The sequence below is a fragment of the Andrena cerasifolii genome, chromosome 8, assembly GCF_050908995.1.
Source record: "Andrena cerasifolii isolate SP2316 chromosome 8, iyAndCera1_principal, whole genome shotgun sequence".
NCBI lineage: Eukaryota > Metazoa > Arthropoda > Insecta > Hymenoptera > Andrenidae > Andrena > Andrena cerasifolii.
The window spans coordinates 10,515,733-10,532,011 of NC_135125.1; the positions used below are offsets into that span (position 1 = coordinate 10,515,733).

At 51.5% G+C, this 16,279-nt stretch overlaps 1 protein-coding gene across 3 annotated transcripts in view; it reads left to right on the plus strand.

Moving 5' to 3' along the window:
* The window catches only part of LOC143372758 (uncharacterized), an 86,823-nt gene extending 70,616 nt beyond the window's left edge, over positions 1-16,207 (plus strand). For all 3 annotated transcript variants that reach the window (XM_076819306.1, XM_076819307.1, XM_076819308.1), the window contains 4 exons: positions 7,223-7,412; positions 11,267-11,574; positions 12,384-12,720; positions 13,647-16,207. In XM_076819306.1, the coding sequence (XP_076675421.1) occupies positions 7,223-7,412; positions 11,267-11,574; positions 12,384-12,720; positions 13,647-13,823 (1,012 nt within the window). In that variant the 3' untranslated portion in view covers positions 13,824-16,207. The remainder of the gene's footprint in view (positions 1-7,222; positions 7,413-11,266; positions 11,575-12,383; positions 12,721-13,646) is intronic.
* The last annotated feature ends 72 nt before the right edge of the window (positions 16,208-16,279 follow it).

Genomic DNA, 16,279 nt, shown 5'->3' on the forward strand with positions numbered 1-16,279 from the left:
CTGCTCTAAAATCGTACTTTATACAGACATCTCGAGCGCACGGTTATCCCTGAGCGTCTTAAAGCGATCTTATCTCGCCCAAAGGATTCCATCCCGTGTTTCGGTAATAACTAAATTCTCGCCGAAGCAGAATTCTTTAATTCCTCGCACGAACCCCGAGTACAACGGGGGCAACGTTTCCCTCGGAATCGATAAACGTTCGTTTCCCCCCGGTGGTACCCTGAGACTCCGTCGTGTCGCAATGGAATGTTATTGGCTTTTGTCCGAGGGGGACTCGTCGTTTGATCGAAAATCCACGGTACACGGTGTACAGGCACGCTAATGAATATTAGCCATCGAGAACGGGACACGATCGCGTATCAAACGGGCCAGGAAATTCGTTCATGGCAGTCGAAATTCACCCTCTCCACCGGTTTGCCGTCCGCGCTAATGATAACGCGCACTTGACAGCAAATACCTGTGCCATTGCCACAGGTCCAGCGGATTGACCCTTCGAATTCTGCCGAATGATCGCGCCGTTATCGTGCCTGGCGATCAATTCGACGCTCGAAATCTCCAAGTAGGACGCCTCGGGCTCCGCAAATACGATGTTCTATTAAGAGAAGCGCGCGTGGTGTACGCTGCGGAGCGAGATTTCGAGGATCGACCCAGAAAGTGATTTATTCTGACAACTCCGACCTCGAATCGCGTCCTCGTTGCCGAAAACGAAAAGAGGATCTCTGCGGATAGAAGCCCTTTCGGTCGATCGGTATGTTACTCCTTCCGCTCGACTCGAAAGTAGTCCGAGGACAGGGTAGCTCGTAATCCGCCGGCTGTTATCCCGAACGGCGCCCTTGTCAATGGAGATGACTGTATTGCTTTTTCCTCGTTTATCGAATAACCCCTGCGCTCGAGTCTCGAGTGTGTAAACGCAACGGCTGATCGTGTTCCTTGGGTCGCGAAACAAGGGGACCTGTGTACTGTAAGACGTTACTTAATAAGGAGCAACTCGGAATACCGAGGAGCCGTAACTCTGTCGTCCGAAGGAGTTGGCCGACGTAGCCGATCGAACCGGTAAAAGTGTCGTCGAGCGCTCGTGGGGCGAGAGGGTGATTGGTAAGGAGGTCAATCGGGGCGATAAATTAACCGTTGGCCCGTCTTTTCTTACGCGCCGCGTCGCCGAGCGATCTTGGCCGACCCTCTGTAATCACGATAATCGGAATCGTAGCCGGGCGGTTTTTAAACGGCAGTTGGCGGGAATAACGAACGACGCGAGCGTTTCCGGCACGCAGCCAGCCCCATCGCGCACGAAATTATGCAAAATTGACGGGAGACGCGCATGCACCAGGCAAGCCGCGCGCGGCATCCAGGTAATTCATTGACGATCAACGATCGAGCAGACCGCATTCCTTCGGTCGGTGCCCCTTTGCGAACCGCAACATTGTGGCCTTTGGAAATTACCGGTTGTTGAAGACGTTTTCGACGATGGTCAACGGTGGTTACGCGCCGCAACCACCTCTTTTCGCGAGCCAGCTGTTTCTGGGAAGCCTCGATCGCCAACTGCATATACCCGCCCGGCCGATCGGGGCCCTCGATTACGTTTGCTGGACGCAATTTCGGGAACGGGCAAGCTTTCAATCTGCCCCGTCCTGTTATTACGCGAGTTGGCGCTGTTACCTTCATCGATCAGCCGATTCGTCGAGGATATTAAAAGTTAAGGCTGCGATCGAGGGCTGAGGGAAGCCAGCTGCAGTATCGGCGGAACGCCGTGGTACCGTTCCGCTCCGTTCCCTTCCGTTCGGACACCCAGCTCGCACCTGGTTAATTCGTCCATTCGTTTGCCCATAAATGGGAGCACTTCGACGCACGCAGCGTAATCAACTTTCTAATTTCCACTGTTGCACGTTCGTCAGATTAAAAGCTCCCCCCTTCGGGGCAGCTCGCCTAATGGGAAACAATGCCATTATAACGGGCCCTGGGCCGCTAATACCGCGGCCGCGTGAATTATGCGAAGCTCAAGGTGGCCAGGGCAATTTATTGGCCCAGCGGCTAGATATTTTAGCGATACGTTGGTGCGTGCAGTTTTCTCGGGCTCCCTCCCTCGCTATTGTACCCTTGAGGAACTGCAATTTACACGCAGCACCAGACCGCGATTTCTGTTGTTCAATTTCGTTTCGCTCTGCCTCCGCTCCACGGCACGACACCGATTTATTCATTTTAATTACACGCCGCCTGGCCGGGTAACTGGCCACGGTGATTAAAATCGCGGGACAAAAGTAAGGCTCGTTAACGTATCCAGGCGAAAAGGCAGAGATTACGCCTCGCGTTCTCGTCTTCGATCAACACGAGGTTATTACTAGTGTGTTCCTGATTTCTCGATATTTTTTGTTTCTCGAGAAATCAGAAATCAGATCGTACTTCTTGAGAATTCTCGAGAAACTGAAAAGATCATTACAAAATTATAAATTATAAATAACTAGTAATATACAATTTGAACTAACTAAAAATTCAATTCCGAAAATAAATGAGATATATAATAATTTTCGTAAACTTAAGTGTCTCGAGAAAAATAGTATTTCTTGAGAAATAAGAAATAAGCATTTATAAAATTTCTCGAGAAGGAACACTAGTTATTACGGATGAATAGCTTGGAGGGCTGAAGGAAAATATCAGGCTTGAGTTTTCTTTATAAATTATTAAAATACCTATGCGAGCACAGTCAACTTTCTTCGGAGTGCAATCGCAAAGAATCGTAACCACTAACACAGTCTCCGTTAATTGTCATACTTATTTCTCTAGGATAATTGTTAAACTTTCGTACGTAAAAGAAGTTTTCCGTGTGAAAGAAAATAAAATAAATAAAAACTCTGCAGCCAGAGTTATGGCAAGCTGGAGGTGGTCGAACAGCGTCAATGTTAGGATTTATTGGGCCAACAGCTGCCGTGCACCTCCCTGAGAAATTGCATTCCCAGCGCTGACGACGATGGGCGTTATAATTTTTGACTATCCAGGGCAAAACGTAATTCCCTCTAGTCGTCTCTCATTCTCGTCCTAACCGTGGGAGTTGGCGGTTTCATTGCCCCAGGAAGCTCGGAAAGCTCCTCGCCAGCGTTTCAAACAACTTTTTTTTTTTCTCCGTGGAACAAAGCGCGCCCCGCGTATGCACGCTGCAAAGTTCCGTCGGTTTTATTGTCCGCCGTGGCGTCCATCGGTGCTCCAATTACAAAGCGCCGAAAGTCATTTACTGTATGCCAGTTTGCGATACGCTTTTTTATCGTTTTGCGGGCCGTTCAAAGTTGCAGGCGTCCCCGTGATATCATCTCGCTAACGCGGACCGTTCTAGCTGAACACGAGAAATCTCTGTGACCAAAAGCTGCGGCACAAGTGGCCAACGTTTTCAAAGCTGTTTTTGCAATTCGCCTTCGTCGAGATTTCATCGCCAGCAGAGTTGTCGCACGGCGGAGTAATCTAGCCAAACGAAAAACCCGAGAACTAATCCATTATCCACCGTGGGTGTCCTTAGTCTTCTTAGTCGCGGTATTTCATCCCTGATATTCGGTTAATTCCGCGAAAATCCTCCACAGAGAGTCTTTAATTTTTTTTTCATTTTCTTCTGAAAACCCGCTGTGCCCTGCCGTCGTTAATACATGTTTTCCCCGACGCCAATTAACCGGAAGGAATTTTCGTCCCGTAATTGGAGCCGATCCTATCCGTCGAACACTCTTGAAACCGCGAGAATTCAGCGGTCGAGACAACGGCCTAAAGCCATTCGCGGTTACGGAACACGCCACTCTACCACCTTTATTGCCACCACCTGTCTGTCTAATATATCTCCCCTTGCCCGGCGGTGCGCTGCAGCGTCGCTGGCGTTATCGGCAGATATCCGCTGATGAATCGTACCAGTCTGCGAACTCCTTTTTCTCGGGGGTTGCTCGAAGATCCCGAGTATTAAATTATGGCCAGGTAATACACTCCGGGGGATCGAGGAGTAAGGTCGAATTTTACTGCCCTTTCTTGTACCTCTTTCACTGAGCATCCTTGATCGATCGCCGCGCTGGATGCGCTTGAGAAATCTAGAGGGAAGAATACTCTACGTCGTGACAAGCAAAACCGCGTAAGAAATATCTCCTTGCATCTTCCCCCAAAAATTTAATCATACGCGGGGGAGACCCTCACTTCGGAAGCGCCCTGTTTACCATCTTCGGTGGCGGAGAGGAATACTCGGAGCAAACATTCGTTGGCGTCACAGAAAGGGGGCCAGACGAGAGAGAGCGAGAAAGATACTTATCAAGATAGTAGGTGACCCGTTCGAGGAACCCTCCATCCTTTGCATCTGACCGTAATTACTCTCGGACGTTATTCGCGGTTCCCAGAGAGTCCGCGTGTACACATTGCAGCTGGAAACGTGCGTGCGTCGGGTGCAGTAACGAGCTATGCAGAACGGCGCCGCGTAGCAAGCCGCCCTTTGCCACGGGGAGCTGCGCGCAAGAAGCCGCCCGTTTCGAGGCATTGTCAGCGAATAATTGCGGGGGATTTCCAGGAGATCGTGTACCGGCTGACGGAAATTCCCGCGATACACGCGACCGCTCAGCTTCGATGGGGGAATTACGGAGTCGCCGAGGGCAAGGGGTTGAGGAACGACTTTGTTCGCCGCGCCTGCCGCCCCTCCGCGCTTAATGGTCAACGGTGGCCCGCGTGTCCAGCTGTCGGCTTACTTATGTATCTAGCTGGCAGACAAGTTTCATTACGAACAGAATGCACGCTGCGTGTGCAAAAAAAGCGGCGAGGATAGAAACCGAGCGACTCCACCGGGTGCAGCTGCCGGGGCACTTTGACGATTCCGCACGGAGGTACGAGTCAGAAATGGTGGAATAAAGTGTCTCCGTTCGAGGCAATTTCGCTGGCATATATTCGAAAGAATTCTCGCTAGTAGAATCAGCCGTTTCCTCGCAGTTATGACAATTGAGGGACACTCCCCGTAGACTTTGATTCCGGTAATGGGATCGCGAGTAACGTGATTCGATCTTGAGCGATTTCGCTTGCAGACCCGGGGCGCGAGAGGCCGTTAATAATTAATTTACGGCCTGCGGAACGGATCCGCGGTGGCGTTCGGCAGCATTTCAAATTTCATACCGTCGGAGTTCACTTCGCCGCTCCCGGCCAGGGTGGTTGATAGATTAATCGGGAAATGGCTGGAAGTTGGTCGATATTGCCTGGCAATCGCCTCGTAAATATGGAAATAAAGGGTTCGATGAAGAGCGCGCTTAGTAAATAAACACGGTGGTAGGGGCGGGGGTGCAGGGTTCTGGATCGACCGATGCTCCTTAGCCGCGTAACGCGCGAAATCGGCGGCGCGAGGTTCGCGCTCGCCGATACCGATCGTCTGGAACAAAAAGGAAACCATCAATCGCGGCGAGTGGGTGAGTCAGCCGGTGACTCATGCATAATTTACTCGGACTTAATTACCGAGCGGCTGGGCGATCGCGTGCAAGAAAAAGCGACGCTATCCATGAATACCGTGCGCAGCTGTCTTATGCAAATCTCGGGCCACGAAATTGTAAATGAAACTGTATCCTTGCCCATAGGCCACGGGATTTCGTGCGGTGTCCTCGCCGTCGCCCCGACATCGTTGCCAACGTCGTCGTCGCTCCTATCGATTTCGTCGCCCCGAGCCGCGTGCACTTTACGCGCGTAAATCTCGAATACGAATCGGCGAATAAAGTGTATGCATAAGGCGAGCGCGCGGCGCCCCGTGCACGCATTCGATACGCTTCATTTAAATTTGCCCGGGGAATATTAAGCCGTATTTTCTGCCTCGGCGAGAACGAATTTCCCTCGATGCGAGTGCGCGGCTCGAATTTGCATTCGGTAAACCGACGTGGCGCGAAAATTATTAGGGCGGTTGATAGGATAGAACTGCGAAGATTTCGGTGCACCCTCTCCTATCGCTGTACACCAGGAGGCTGCGTGTCGTTAATCCGTACAAGAGTTGAGGAAATCGAAAGATTCGCGGTTCACCGACCCCGGTTACCGACTCTGTACGAGAACTAGCTCCCAACGGCCTGGGCAGTAAGTTTTATTGGGCGATCCTTCGGTACCTGGGGAGGGCAAGACGGGGCAGCTCCCGGACACCCTTTCGAATCGACGTTGTACGGTCTACCGAACAGATAGCCCCGACAAGTGTTGGAGCTCTGGCTTTAAATCCCCCCGCGAGTAATGGCTCTCGACGAGGTCGATAGTGGAAAATTAATATGCCCGGTGAGGAGAAGAAAGAGAAGCGCGCAGACACCGCGAGTGAAGCGGCGCATAAATCACGGGGAAGAAGTCACGATAAAAGGGTAAAGGAGAGCGGCAAGGAGGTGGTTGGTGGATGGGAGTTTACGAGGCGACTGTAGGACGCGGAGAAACGACACTCGAGGATCGCGAAAGCCACGGAAGTTTCCAAGTCTCGCGACTCGAATCGCTTCCAGACATTCAATACGCTCGGTTTGCTGCGGGGCTACAGCGAGCGGAGGCGTGCGGTCGCGGTGGATCCTTGCGGTTCTTATTACGTTTCACTAGCGCTCCTCCTGTCGCCGCGTCGGACGAGCGGACAGAACGAGTCCTACGTACTTACGCTGCTCGCTTTCCAGCCACCGCGACAGGTTCTTTTTCGTTCGCCCCTGTCGCAAGCGGCTCGATTTTCGAGAGAACTCGCCTGGGAGAAACCAGCGACCACGCTTTGCATACCCACCTCCAGACATTTGTATCGCGATCCCGATTTGCCGCGGAGCGACCATTGCGCGGTTGATCGATCGCGGGAAGCTGTTCGCGCTCGAGCACGCGAAACGGTCTTTACCGCTCGCAGCATTGCTCCCGCCGTGTTTCGTCGGCGGAAAGAATACAAATAGAGCATATCGTGTCAGTCATGCTTCTTGCGATACCTTATACGCCGGTTGCATAAAGTCTATGCAGAACGAGTCCGAGGGCTCTTGAACCCTAGCATTCGTGCACGCCACAGTCTTCGATTCCATATTGCTTCTGCAACCGCAACCGAGTTCCACCCGCGATACCCGACGACCTTTGCAACCCCTCTTTTTCTTCAATTTATCAGGCGAATATCGATCGGTCTTGGCAGGCTACCGCGAGTGACGGACGTTCCACCGTTCGTCGACCCTCGCAGACTATCCTCGCGAGGCACCCCCGAGCAGGGCGGGAGGCCCGCCGAAAAATATAGACGCTGATGTAAACTTTCTGCTTGCAGCTTCGACGAGACGTCGATGGACAGCTGCCCGCTGGTGCTGGAAGGCCGAGGGTGCGACCTGTCGAAGGACGGCAGCGAGGTGGAGGTGACGTCGCTGGAGGAGGCGAAGTCGGTGATAGCTGCTCTTCGAGCGAGGCAGAGGGCACAGGCGCATCAGATGCTCGCCTGGCGGAGGACCCTGAAATTGCAGGTAGACCTCTCCTCTTCGTCGTTGAGCACAGAGGGCAGGCAAGCAGGGTGAAAGGGAAAGAAGACGTATCTGTAATTACCGGCAGACTGCTTCTACTTCGGGGCCCTGTCAGCCCGTTGATTAAACCCATTATCTAGTAAAACTTTTAAGAGGAGAGGCGGTACGCTTCCGGGACAGGTCAGACGTCTCGTGACGGTCGACTGTTTCGCTCCTAGCATCGCGTGACTGTTGACAATCTAGGTGCCTCCGCTCCGGTGCGTTCGCGAAAAGCCGGGCTCCCTCGAAATTCAACGGCGGCCTGCGCGCCGAATAATCGTCCGCGGGGAAAGCGTGGGCGCGAGCGGAAGTCGGGCTGATTCCCCTGGCAAGAAGCTCGATCCTTTTTTTGTAAGATCCTTCCTCTTCGAGGGAAACCGAGCGGGACGCGTACGCTGTTATCACTCTGCGGATCTCTAGCATCTTTGACATCGCTTTCCCCGAAAACGGGGCCGCGTACCGAAAAGCTCTGCTCCACGCTTGCGACTCGGTATCTCGCAGGGAATCGGCCCGTACTTGCTCTCGCCAACATTTCCGCCGCAGTCCCTTGGGATCACCGACAGAAGCTACGGATGCGCTTCGACGCGCCCCGTTTCATTTGCATGCCGACAGTGACGGTCTTCCCGAGGTAAATCGCGAGCTTATCACCCTGCCGATTGTTTCCCTCCTACTTGCGCTCCCGATCATCGAACTTCCGTTCCATCTACCTTCAGATTCGCAGAGCGGTTCGACGCAACACGGCCTGCACAGCCCCTCGGATACTTCGTAATTAAACGCACCCCGCAGGATTAATAAATACGCGCGAACGAAGCCCGAACCGAAGCAAAGACAATGCGCGGCTAAAAAACGAAGACAAAGGGACGAACGCCGGAGCCGTCGCCGTCGTTATAAGCTCGTGGACGCTTGTTAATGGCCAGCGGAAAGTTCATTTGCCGGCTTCCGCTAATTAGCTCATCGGTTCGGTAACCCACGGAAATCGGACGCGACGCGAAGCGCGGGAAAAGGACAAATTGGCGAGAAGAGATTTTAAAGGGAAGGGCGGAGAAGCGTGGCGCGATAAATCAGCGAGTTTAGTGCCTGAGAAATGGGGGAGTGGAGGTTTGTTTTTTTTTTATTCCTCTTCGGGCAGTGGATCAGTTTTCTCGTTTACCACCCGTGGCATGCTTCAGAATTCTGCCGGCTGCTCCGGGGACTTAAGAGTTTCGTTCTGTACGTACAGCGCTTCAGGGAAAAAGTATCCTCGTTGTCCTCCCCGACGCGGAACTTCGTTACGCTTATTGAATACCGTTGAACCGATTATTTATTGGCATTAAATTGGCACGGAAGCCTGCCTGTCTGCCTGTTATATCTCCGGGGCTGAAAGTTTAATGCCTGCCGGCATCGGGCACGTCGTAGGGACACCTTGATGTAGATTGGCTGGACAGGGTTCCGGTGCCGGAGCCAGCAGCTACGGAGGACCTGTTTAATATTAATGCCGCGGGAGAGCCCTGGAAACGTGCTGTCCACCGTTGACGTCTACGGAAAAAGACGGAATCCCTGAGTCGCGTTCGTTGTCACGTCTTTTAAAATCTTAAAAATTGGACGTTCCCCGATTCTCCATTCGCTCCCTTGAAATCATTAAGCGAACGCAAGGATTCCGTTGCCGTAGAAGCAGAGCCCCGTAAGGGATGCCCTTGTTCTTTTTTCACACAGCGAGAGACTCCGGAACGGTGTCAGCGTTTCGAAATCTGGCGAGTCTCTCGCGGAAGTTTCCCGATTATTCAAATAAGCGGAATCGGGGCGTAGATTCGTGCCAAATAGGTGTGGAAACGCGGCGGAGCTCGCACGCTCGCGCCCATCGCGCCGGGCGAGCTGTCGATGATTCGCAATGTAACCGGCGGCGAGCACGCGACTGTCACGTGCGCCGGGCTGCCGGCAGAGACGGGCGTCCTAGTGAGTAGCGAAAGAAGCGTTTAATTACGACATAATAGCCCGTTATTAGATGCAACGACCTTCTCGCGTGCGCGGTACACCTGAACCGGCCACCGGCGGAAGTTTCTCGCCGATAATGGGGAACGCTGGTCGTCTTGCTTCACGCTTTCGCGAATGCAAATAGCCAGGCCGCCTGGTAATTCATCCCCGCGCTTCGACGTATCGATCTACGGGACCTCGAAAGGGATGCGACAGACTCGACGTCGCGGAAAGCGTTTCTTTGTTCCCCTGTAAGCTTCTGCGATTACCACGCGCGTCTACCCGAGAGGAAAGTGGGAACACTCAGGCGCGGGGGAGTCTGCTTCCTCTGATTGAGGCTGAAAGGACCGTTCCGCGGTCCTTGTTCTACCCAGCGTGGCGCGTAGGAGAAGCGCAGCGGCGCGACGCCCGCCGCGTGAAAGGATGTGCGCGTTGCTTGTCGCGTGGCCGTTCCACGGCGCTGCCATTTACGCGAGACAATGCCAAGAGTAATGGTCCCGCAGCTCTTTCGCTGGAAACCCTGGAGGAAGGAAGAAGTTCGCGTGGAGTTGATGCAAAACGGACCGGATACGCGTTATGCACCGCGAATACACGACGGTAGCTGCATCGGGGTGCACCGCGGAGTGCGTGTAATCCCCCCAGGGTCTTCATGCTCCGTGGTCTTCTTGCTTTTCGGCTTGCGGCAGAGATTCTTCCTTCGTTCTTCTGTACAGCGAGCATTTACGCACACTCCGGCTGCAGAGCGTCGAGGGAACTATTATAGCGTTCGAATTCATCGCGTGGTATCCGCATCGGTTTCTTGATCGATCTCCCGCTCAAGTGGAACGCCTCGATCGCGCCGTGAAACATGAATGAAGCTTCTAAGAAAGGCACCAGAGTTGCTGGGATATGGTACACGGTCCCAGAGGTAGCTCTGCCTCTGACAACGGTATTTTCCGACGTATCGGCGATATCAGACCGTGCTCGAGCTATTCCAGAGCTGTCGGTTAGTGCGGTTCATCATTTAAGAGCACTTCCTTCTTCCCCGACGCGAGCGGAGTGAAAAACTTGGCACCGCAGGTCCCCCGCGGATGGAATCGATTTTCCCCTGTACCTTATCGTCGTTGTCGCGGTCTATCTATTCAACGTTGATACCGGCTCAGTAAATTTAACCGCGTTTAGGACGCAGTCGGTTCATCCAGGGGAAAGAGCAACAGACGCATTAAACAGATGTACTGGCACGATTCCGGTGGTAATACGGTTTGCGTAAACCCTCGGAGGCCTCCTAATTAATTCGAAATTACGGTGAGATCGAAGATGCATTACGTACAGTTAGGCCGGTACAGTTGCGTTCCCGTTGCGTCCTCTCCATCGATACGATCTCCAGACTAATTACCGCAGCAACAGACCTGCGGTAATCTCACGACATAAATTCTCTACACACAATAAATTCTGTAACAGCTTCAGCTTCTCGCGAAAATTCAAACTTGCTCTCCCCCTCTCTCTCTCTCTCTCTCGTTTCCTTTCATCTCTGATGGCTATTTAGCGCGCCTCGGCTCGAATGCAGAATGCGAAACCGGAGCAAAAAAGGAGCCCGCGGAAAATTTTTGCCCAAGCAGCTCTCATTCACCTGCTACCAATAACCAGTTAGCAGGTGATTGATCGCTGCAAGATGGAGACGGGAAGAGGAGTTTATTCACCTCTGACTCAAGCGGCTAATTAATGCAGTTTCGATAAATTATCGCGTAAGGTAGTGCTCGAAAGTTGAGCCGAGCGACGCAGACGCGACACGCCTGTTAGCAGGTCACCGTGTCGCGAGGTGTGTTCGCGCGTTTGATAGTTAAACCAAGAAATTGGCGAGTTCGCTTATCGAGCACCGATGGTTCCAGGAGGACCTGGTGGCCCGGCTGACGAGGGAGAAGGCTGAGCAGCTGAGGACGTTGTCCTCCCAGCTGTTCCTGTTCGAGTCGAGGCTCTGTCGCAAGCAGAAGGAGATCGAGGCCAGCCTGGCGCAACGAGAGTCCATTATTCTCAGACAACAGAGGGTGATTCGACAATTGCAGAGCAGATTGGCGGAAAGAAGCAGCGGAACGAGGGACTCGCCGCCTTGCGACGCACTCGATAGATTGGACAGCCTCGGGGACAGCGACAGCGCCGTTGTTCTCGAAGAGGCTGCCGACGACCTCGCGCCACCAAGGTATATACATTATACACACACCTGTGCGATCGATTCTCCGTCGCGACGCTCTCGGGATCTCGCTCACTCTCTCCAGCTTCCGTTACCCCCGCGAGTTCATCCGTATCGCGTTTCAGTTAGGATGCTAAGTCACCTAACTTCGTACCGCTGAAATGCTGCGAAGCACCAGCGGAACTGCAGAGTTTTAGCTTTCACGGCTGGAGGACGTTTGGGTGTTAGATTATTCAATAGGACACGGACGGGGCCACGGGGGAATCGTTGTTTCGAACCTCGGAAATTCCAGCGCGCGCGGTCAATAGAATGCTTTCTGTTGCACCCCGAGGTCGGCGAAACTCGTAGTTGAGCTCGGGTTGCAGCAGCAAGTAGTCTAGTTACTTAGTTCGAGGAACGTCTCTGGATAATGAAGTCGAAGCTTCAGTCGGACTCGAACCGCAGAGATGTTTACGCGTCTGATCATTTGCCAGGGGACGGCGTCCGGGGAGCTATAAATTTCGGCGAAATCTTCGGATAATCCTTCCGGTATCAGCCTCGTCGCCTGCTGCGAATGCCAAGCGGCCCGAACTCCGCTGGAAGTTCTTCGGTTCGTTTTCATTAAATCCAAAGTAACCGTGAAAGTTGGTATAACTATTCGCCGAAGTGTAACGAGGACCGCCGACGTTGCTGGAAATTCCGGAGGCTCTTGGCTCCCTCCGACGTCCGTTTACCTACCTTCGGCTGGAGGAGATTGAGCGCGCGGACAAAGACCAGAGGCGTCCGGACGGAAGACGCGCGCGGCTAGACGCGGCTTGACGTGTCTCGTTGGATTTCAGGTTTCGTTCGAACATCACCGACGTGACGGTGATCCGATCGGTGTCGGACGCGGTCGAGCCCTCCAGCAAGTACTCGTCGATGCGGCGGTGCAACGGATTCCTTAGGAGACCCGAGATCCTGGAGACGGTGTACTCGGTGGAGGAGGACGGCGACAGCGAGAACAACCAGGACCCGTCCGAGTCGACCGAGAATTCCGAGTGCGACGACAGACGGGCGAAGAACTTTGGGAATGGAAAGGGTCGACTTCAGGATCTCTACGGCAGCTTCGAGAGACTCGCTCAAGAAGCGGATTCTCCGCCCAGCGAGAGGCCGAGGGACGAGAGCCAGCAAGCCCAGGTAACCATCCCACTTTGTCCAAGTCTCCTCCGATCCAGCAACGACAATCGCGAGCATGCGATGCCTCCGTTGCCTGCAACAGGCGTCTCTTCCTCCCTCCTGCGCGCGGATTTGCAGCCGTGCCAATTCCCAGCCCCCATTCTCGCCGGCATTCTGTCCAACATCGTGCCGTGTAATCGGATAACTTATAAAAGCAGCAGTCTGTCATCGAAAGAAGCTCCCGGAAGCTTGCCGAGATTCTGCGCCCGCGTTCGACTGCTGACAAGCTAGGCAATCCGGAAATTCACAGAGTTATGCAACTTTGCGTGCGAGCAGAGCAGTTTATTCGCAAGACAAACCTATTTTTTAAATCATCTCTTGGAGAAATGCAGAAGTTTCTTCATCGTGGAATAGCTCGAGAACGCCGAGAGATATCCAACAGAAGCGTGAACAAAAATTGCATCTTTTTTTTATATCTACAAAACTGTGTAAAAATAATTATTGTGAAATCTATACTTCTCAAGTTACCCCCACCGTCAATCCTTAATTTGACAATTACTTTTACACAGTTTTGTAGATATAATAAAAAATATATAATAATAATAATAATAATAATAATAATAAAAAACGATGCAGCTTTTGTTTAATTTTTTTTTTCGATATCTTTCACCGTTCTCGAAATAAGTATTCCACGAAAAAAGAGAATTCCGCATTTTTCTCAAGGGGTGATTTCACCCCCCAAAAATTGCACTATGACACCAACAAAAAAAAATTGGTTTGTCTTACGCATGAACTACTCTACTTGCACAGAAAGTTGCATAATTTTCTGAGTTTCCGGCTCGCCTAACTTCTTCCCTTGTGAGAAACGCCTCGAGCGAGGGAATAATGGACGCGTCATGCGCGCGGCAGGTTTTATCTTGATCGGTGGTTCGTTTGATCGGTTGCAGGTCACGTACAACAGGGTAATGAGCAATCACAGATCAGTCACGAAGCCAAAAGACGTAAAGTACAAGAGGATAAACAAGGCGAAGTCGAAGAGCCTGGAGGAGCTGCGGGGACGCCTGAGGAACTGGGTCGAGAAGGGGAACAAGATCGCTATATCGCTGGACCAGTCGTACGCCTGAACCGTACCTCCTGAAAGTACATAGAAATCCTTCGAGCTGCACGGCGATCCTGCCAGGGGACAATCGCGTTATCCGCTCCGACGGGCGTCGTCGGTCGCGTATTTTTAATCGGAAATTCTCATCGCTCCATGTGATATTTTACTCTGTAGTGTCTCGAGGATTAATTAGAAACCTTTTACGCGTCGCGCGGACGATTCTCAACACTTGTGATATATATACGAAATGATTCTATCGCGTAACACGACCACGTTCGTCTAGGAATAAATATCGTGTCGCGATCGAAGCCCGCGACACGGGCAGAGATGCGTGCGACGAGAAGGGGGTGGCGGAGGGGGAGGATGGCCGGAGGATAATCGAAGGATTTCGAGCTCGTCCTCAATCCTCGCCTTCCGCGCGAGCGTAACTTCGCGTCGCCAATCTGCACGGCCGTACAATCAACTTTTTCTCGCGTATTTTCCACGACACCGCGAATTCGTATATTTCTCCTTTCGACGAGATGCGAGATCACGCGTATTAACTCAGCGAACTTCCCCCTTTCTATCTGTCCCTCTGCTTATCGCGCCGACACTTGCACCGCGGTCTGTACCGGCGTTTCACCGCTCCTCGCATGGTGGTACCCTTTTGTCAATTACGACCGCTATTGACCGACGCGACGCTCAGTCGGCCACGGGATGTATGCCATGCTCTTCAAACAGAGGGAAGGGATCATCGTCTACGCGCTCGCAACGTCGAACAGGCCTGAGCTCAATTTTTTAAACGCTGTACGTATATATAAGCCGATCGAGCATCGGCCCTTACTCCGCCTGCGCGAAAAGCAACGCGTTTTCTCCGCGCATCAAATGCGAACCGACACTTCTCCGAGCGTCCTACGAGATACCTCTATCCTGTAACGTTCAACGAACGCAACCGAGCGCGCGTGTGTGCGCGCGTACACTTCGCCGTAAGAATGTGCCACTCTCCAGTTTTCTATTAAGATTTCGTTTGCGTACTCACTGGGCGATTCGGTGGTCCAGCTAGTCGGGGCAATTAACCACTTGTAGCACCAAAAAGATTAAACGAATCCACCACTTGTATCGATAGGGGCAGATAACACTGTGAAATACAAATTAACATATGGCGCGCGCGAAGCCATTTGGCTGATAAGCTTGACAGATGCTCGATGTGTATATTTGCAGGAAATCAGGCATCCTAATAATATATTCTGTTGCTTTAGTGTCTCGACTAGCCCGCCTTTGGATTCTTCGACTCGAGGTAATCGATACACGTACGCTGTGCGGTGCGTTTGTAGGGTACCTAATGCAGCGCGACTTATTTTTTTTTTTTGTGAAATTTACGTGCAACCCTTCGGAGCAATTAGGATCGTTCGTGAGACACACAAGTCACTCCGTAGCGTAAATATGTTTCGATCGTTGTGTAAGCACGTTTGTCGTATCCAGCAACGTATGTGCATACTCGAGTGAGCTTTGGTTTATTGTTAAGAGAGGTGTGCGGCGCAGCGTTCGAGAGAGGAGACGCATGAATCGTTTGATATTCCTGTCGTTGTATCGAGGCGAGAAGAGACTCTCGCGGGTACCTGTCTTTAATTTGTAAAGCTGCGTAGAACTTTCGTGTTTCGCGGTCCGCTCGAGGCGTACGCGTACGCTCGTCGGACGGGAAAAGGTACAAGCAAGCTATCGACAATCCCCACTTTTGAAAGAGACAAAACAGAGGAAACATATATATATATTATGTTAGGGAGGAAGCTGTGGACAGTTCTTTTGTAAATAAAACGAAAGAAATCCCCATATGTAATATTTTAACGTTAAGGCTCCTCGGAATTCTGCAAGATTATCATATGTATTATAGATAGGATCGTGAGTTAGCGAGAACAATGAATTTCAACGATAGAGAATCGAGTTTTATGTTCCTGCAGGCTGCGTGTAACAGCCACCGAGAGATCTCGTGCATAATATATTTGCGCGCATAATAAGTGCATATACGTATAAATAAAAAAAAGTTGCATATAAATATATATATATATAAGTATATATATGTATATGAATTACTATATACATACATATATATATATATATGTAAGAAAAAAAGACGTACTTGAGTCTACTATCGATGAACGAAACGAGAACCGGCATTCGGAACCAATGTCGAAACATGCGAGTCGCATGAGTTCCCAAGCATGGCAAGTATACACGTGAAAATAAATGCGAAATAAAACCAGGCGCAACAAGAAAGTCGATCGTTATCTTTTAATTTATGTAAAACACTGTAAAACACTAAACGTGTATACCGTCGCTTTCTTAGGAAACTAGTAGACTGCTACTGATATCAATAATTACCGCATTATTATTTTAATTATTAATAAATCTCAAATAAATTATAACTGCAAATCGCCGTGTGGATCACTCCCCCGATTTCGTCCGGTTCCTCGGGCATCAAAGAATTAAATTCCGTTCAACATT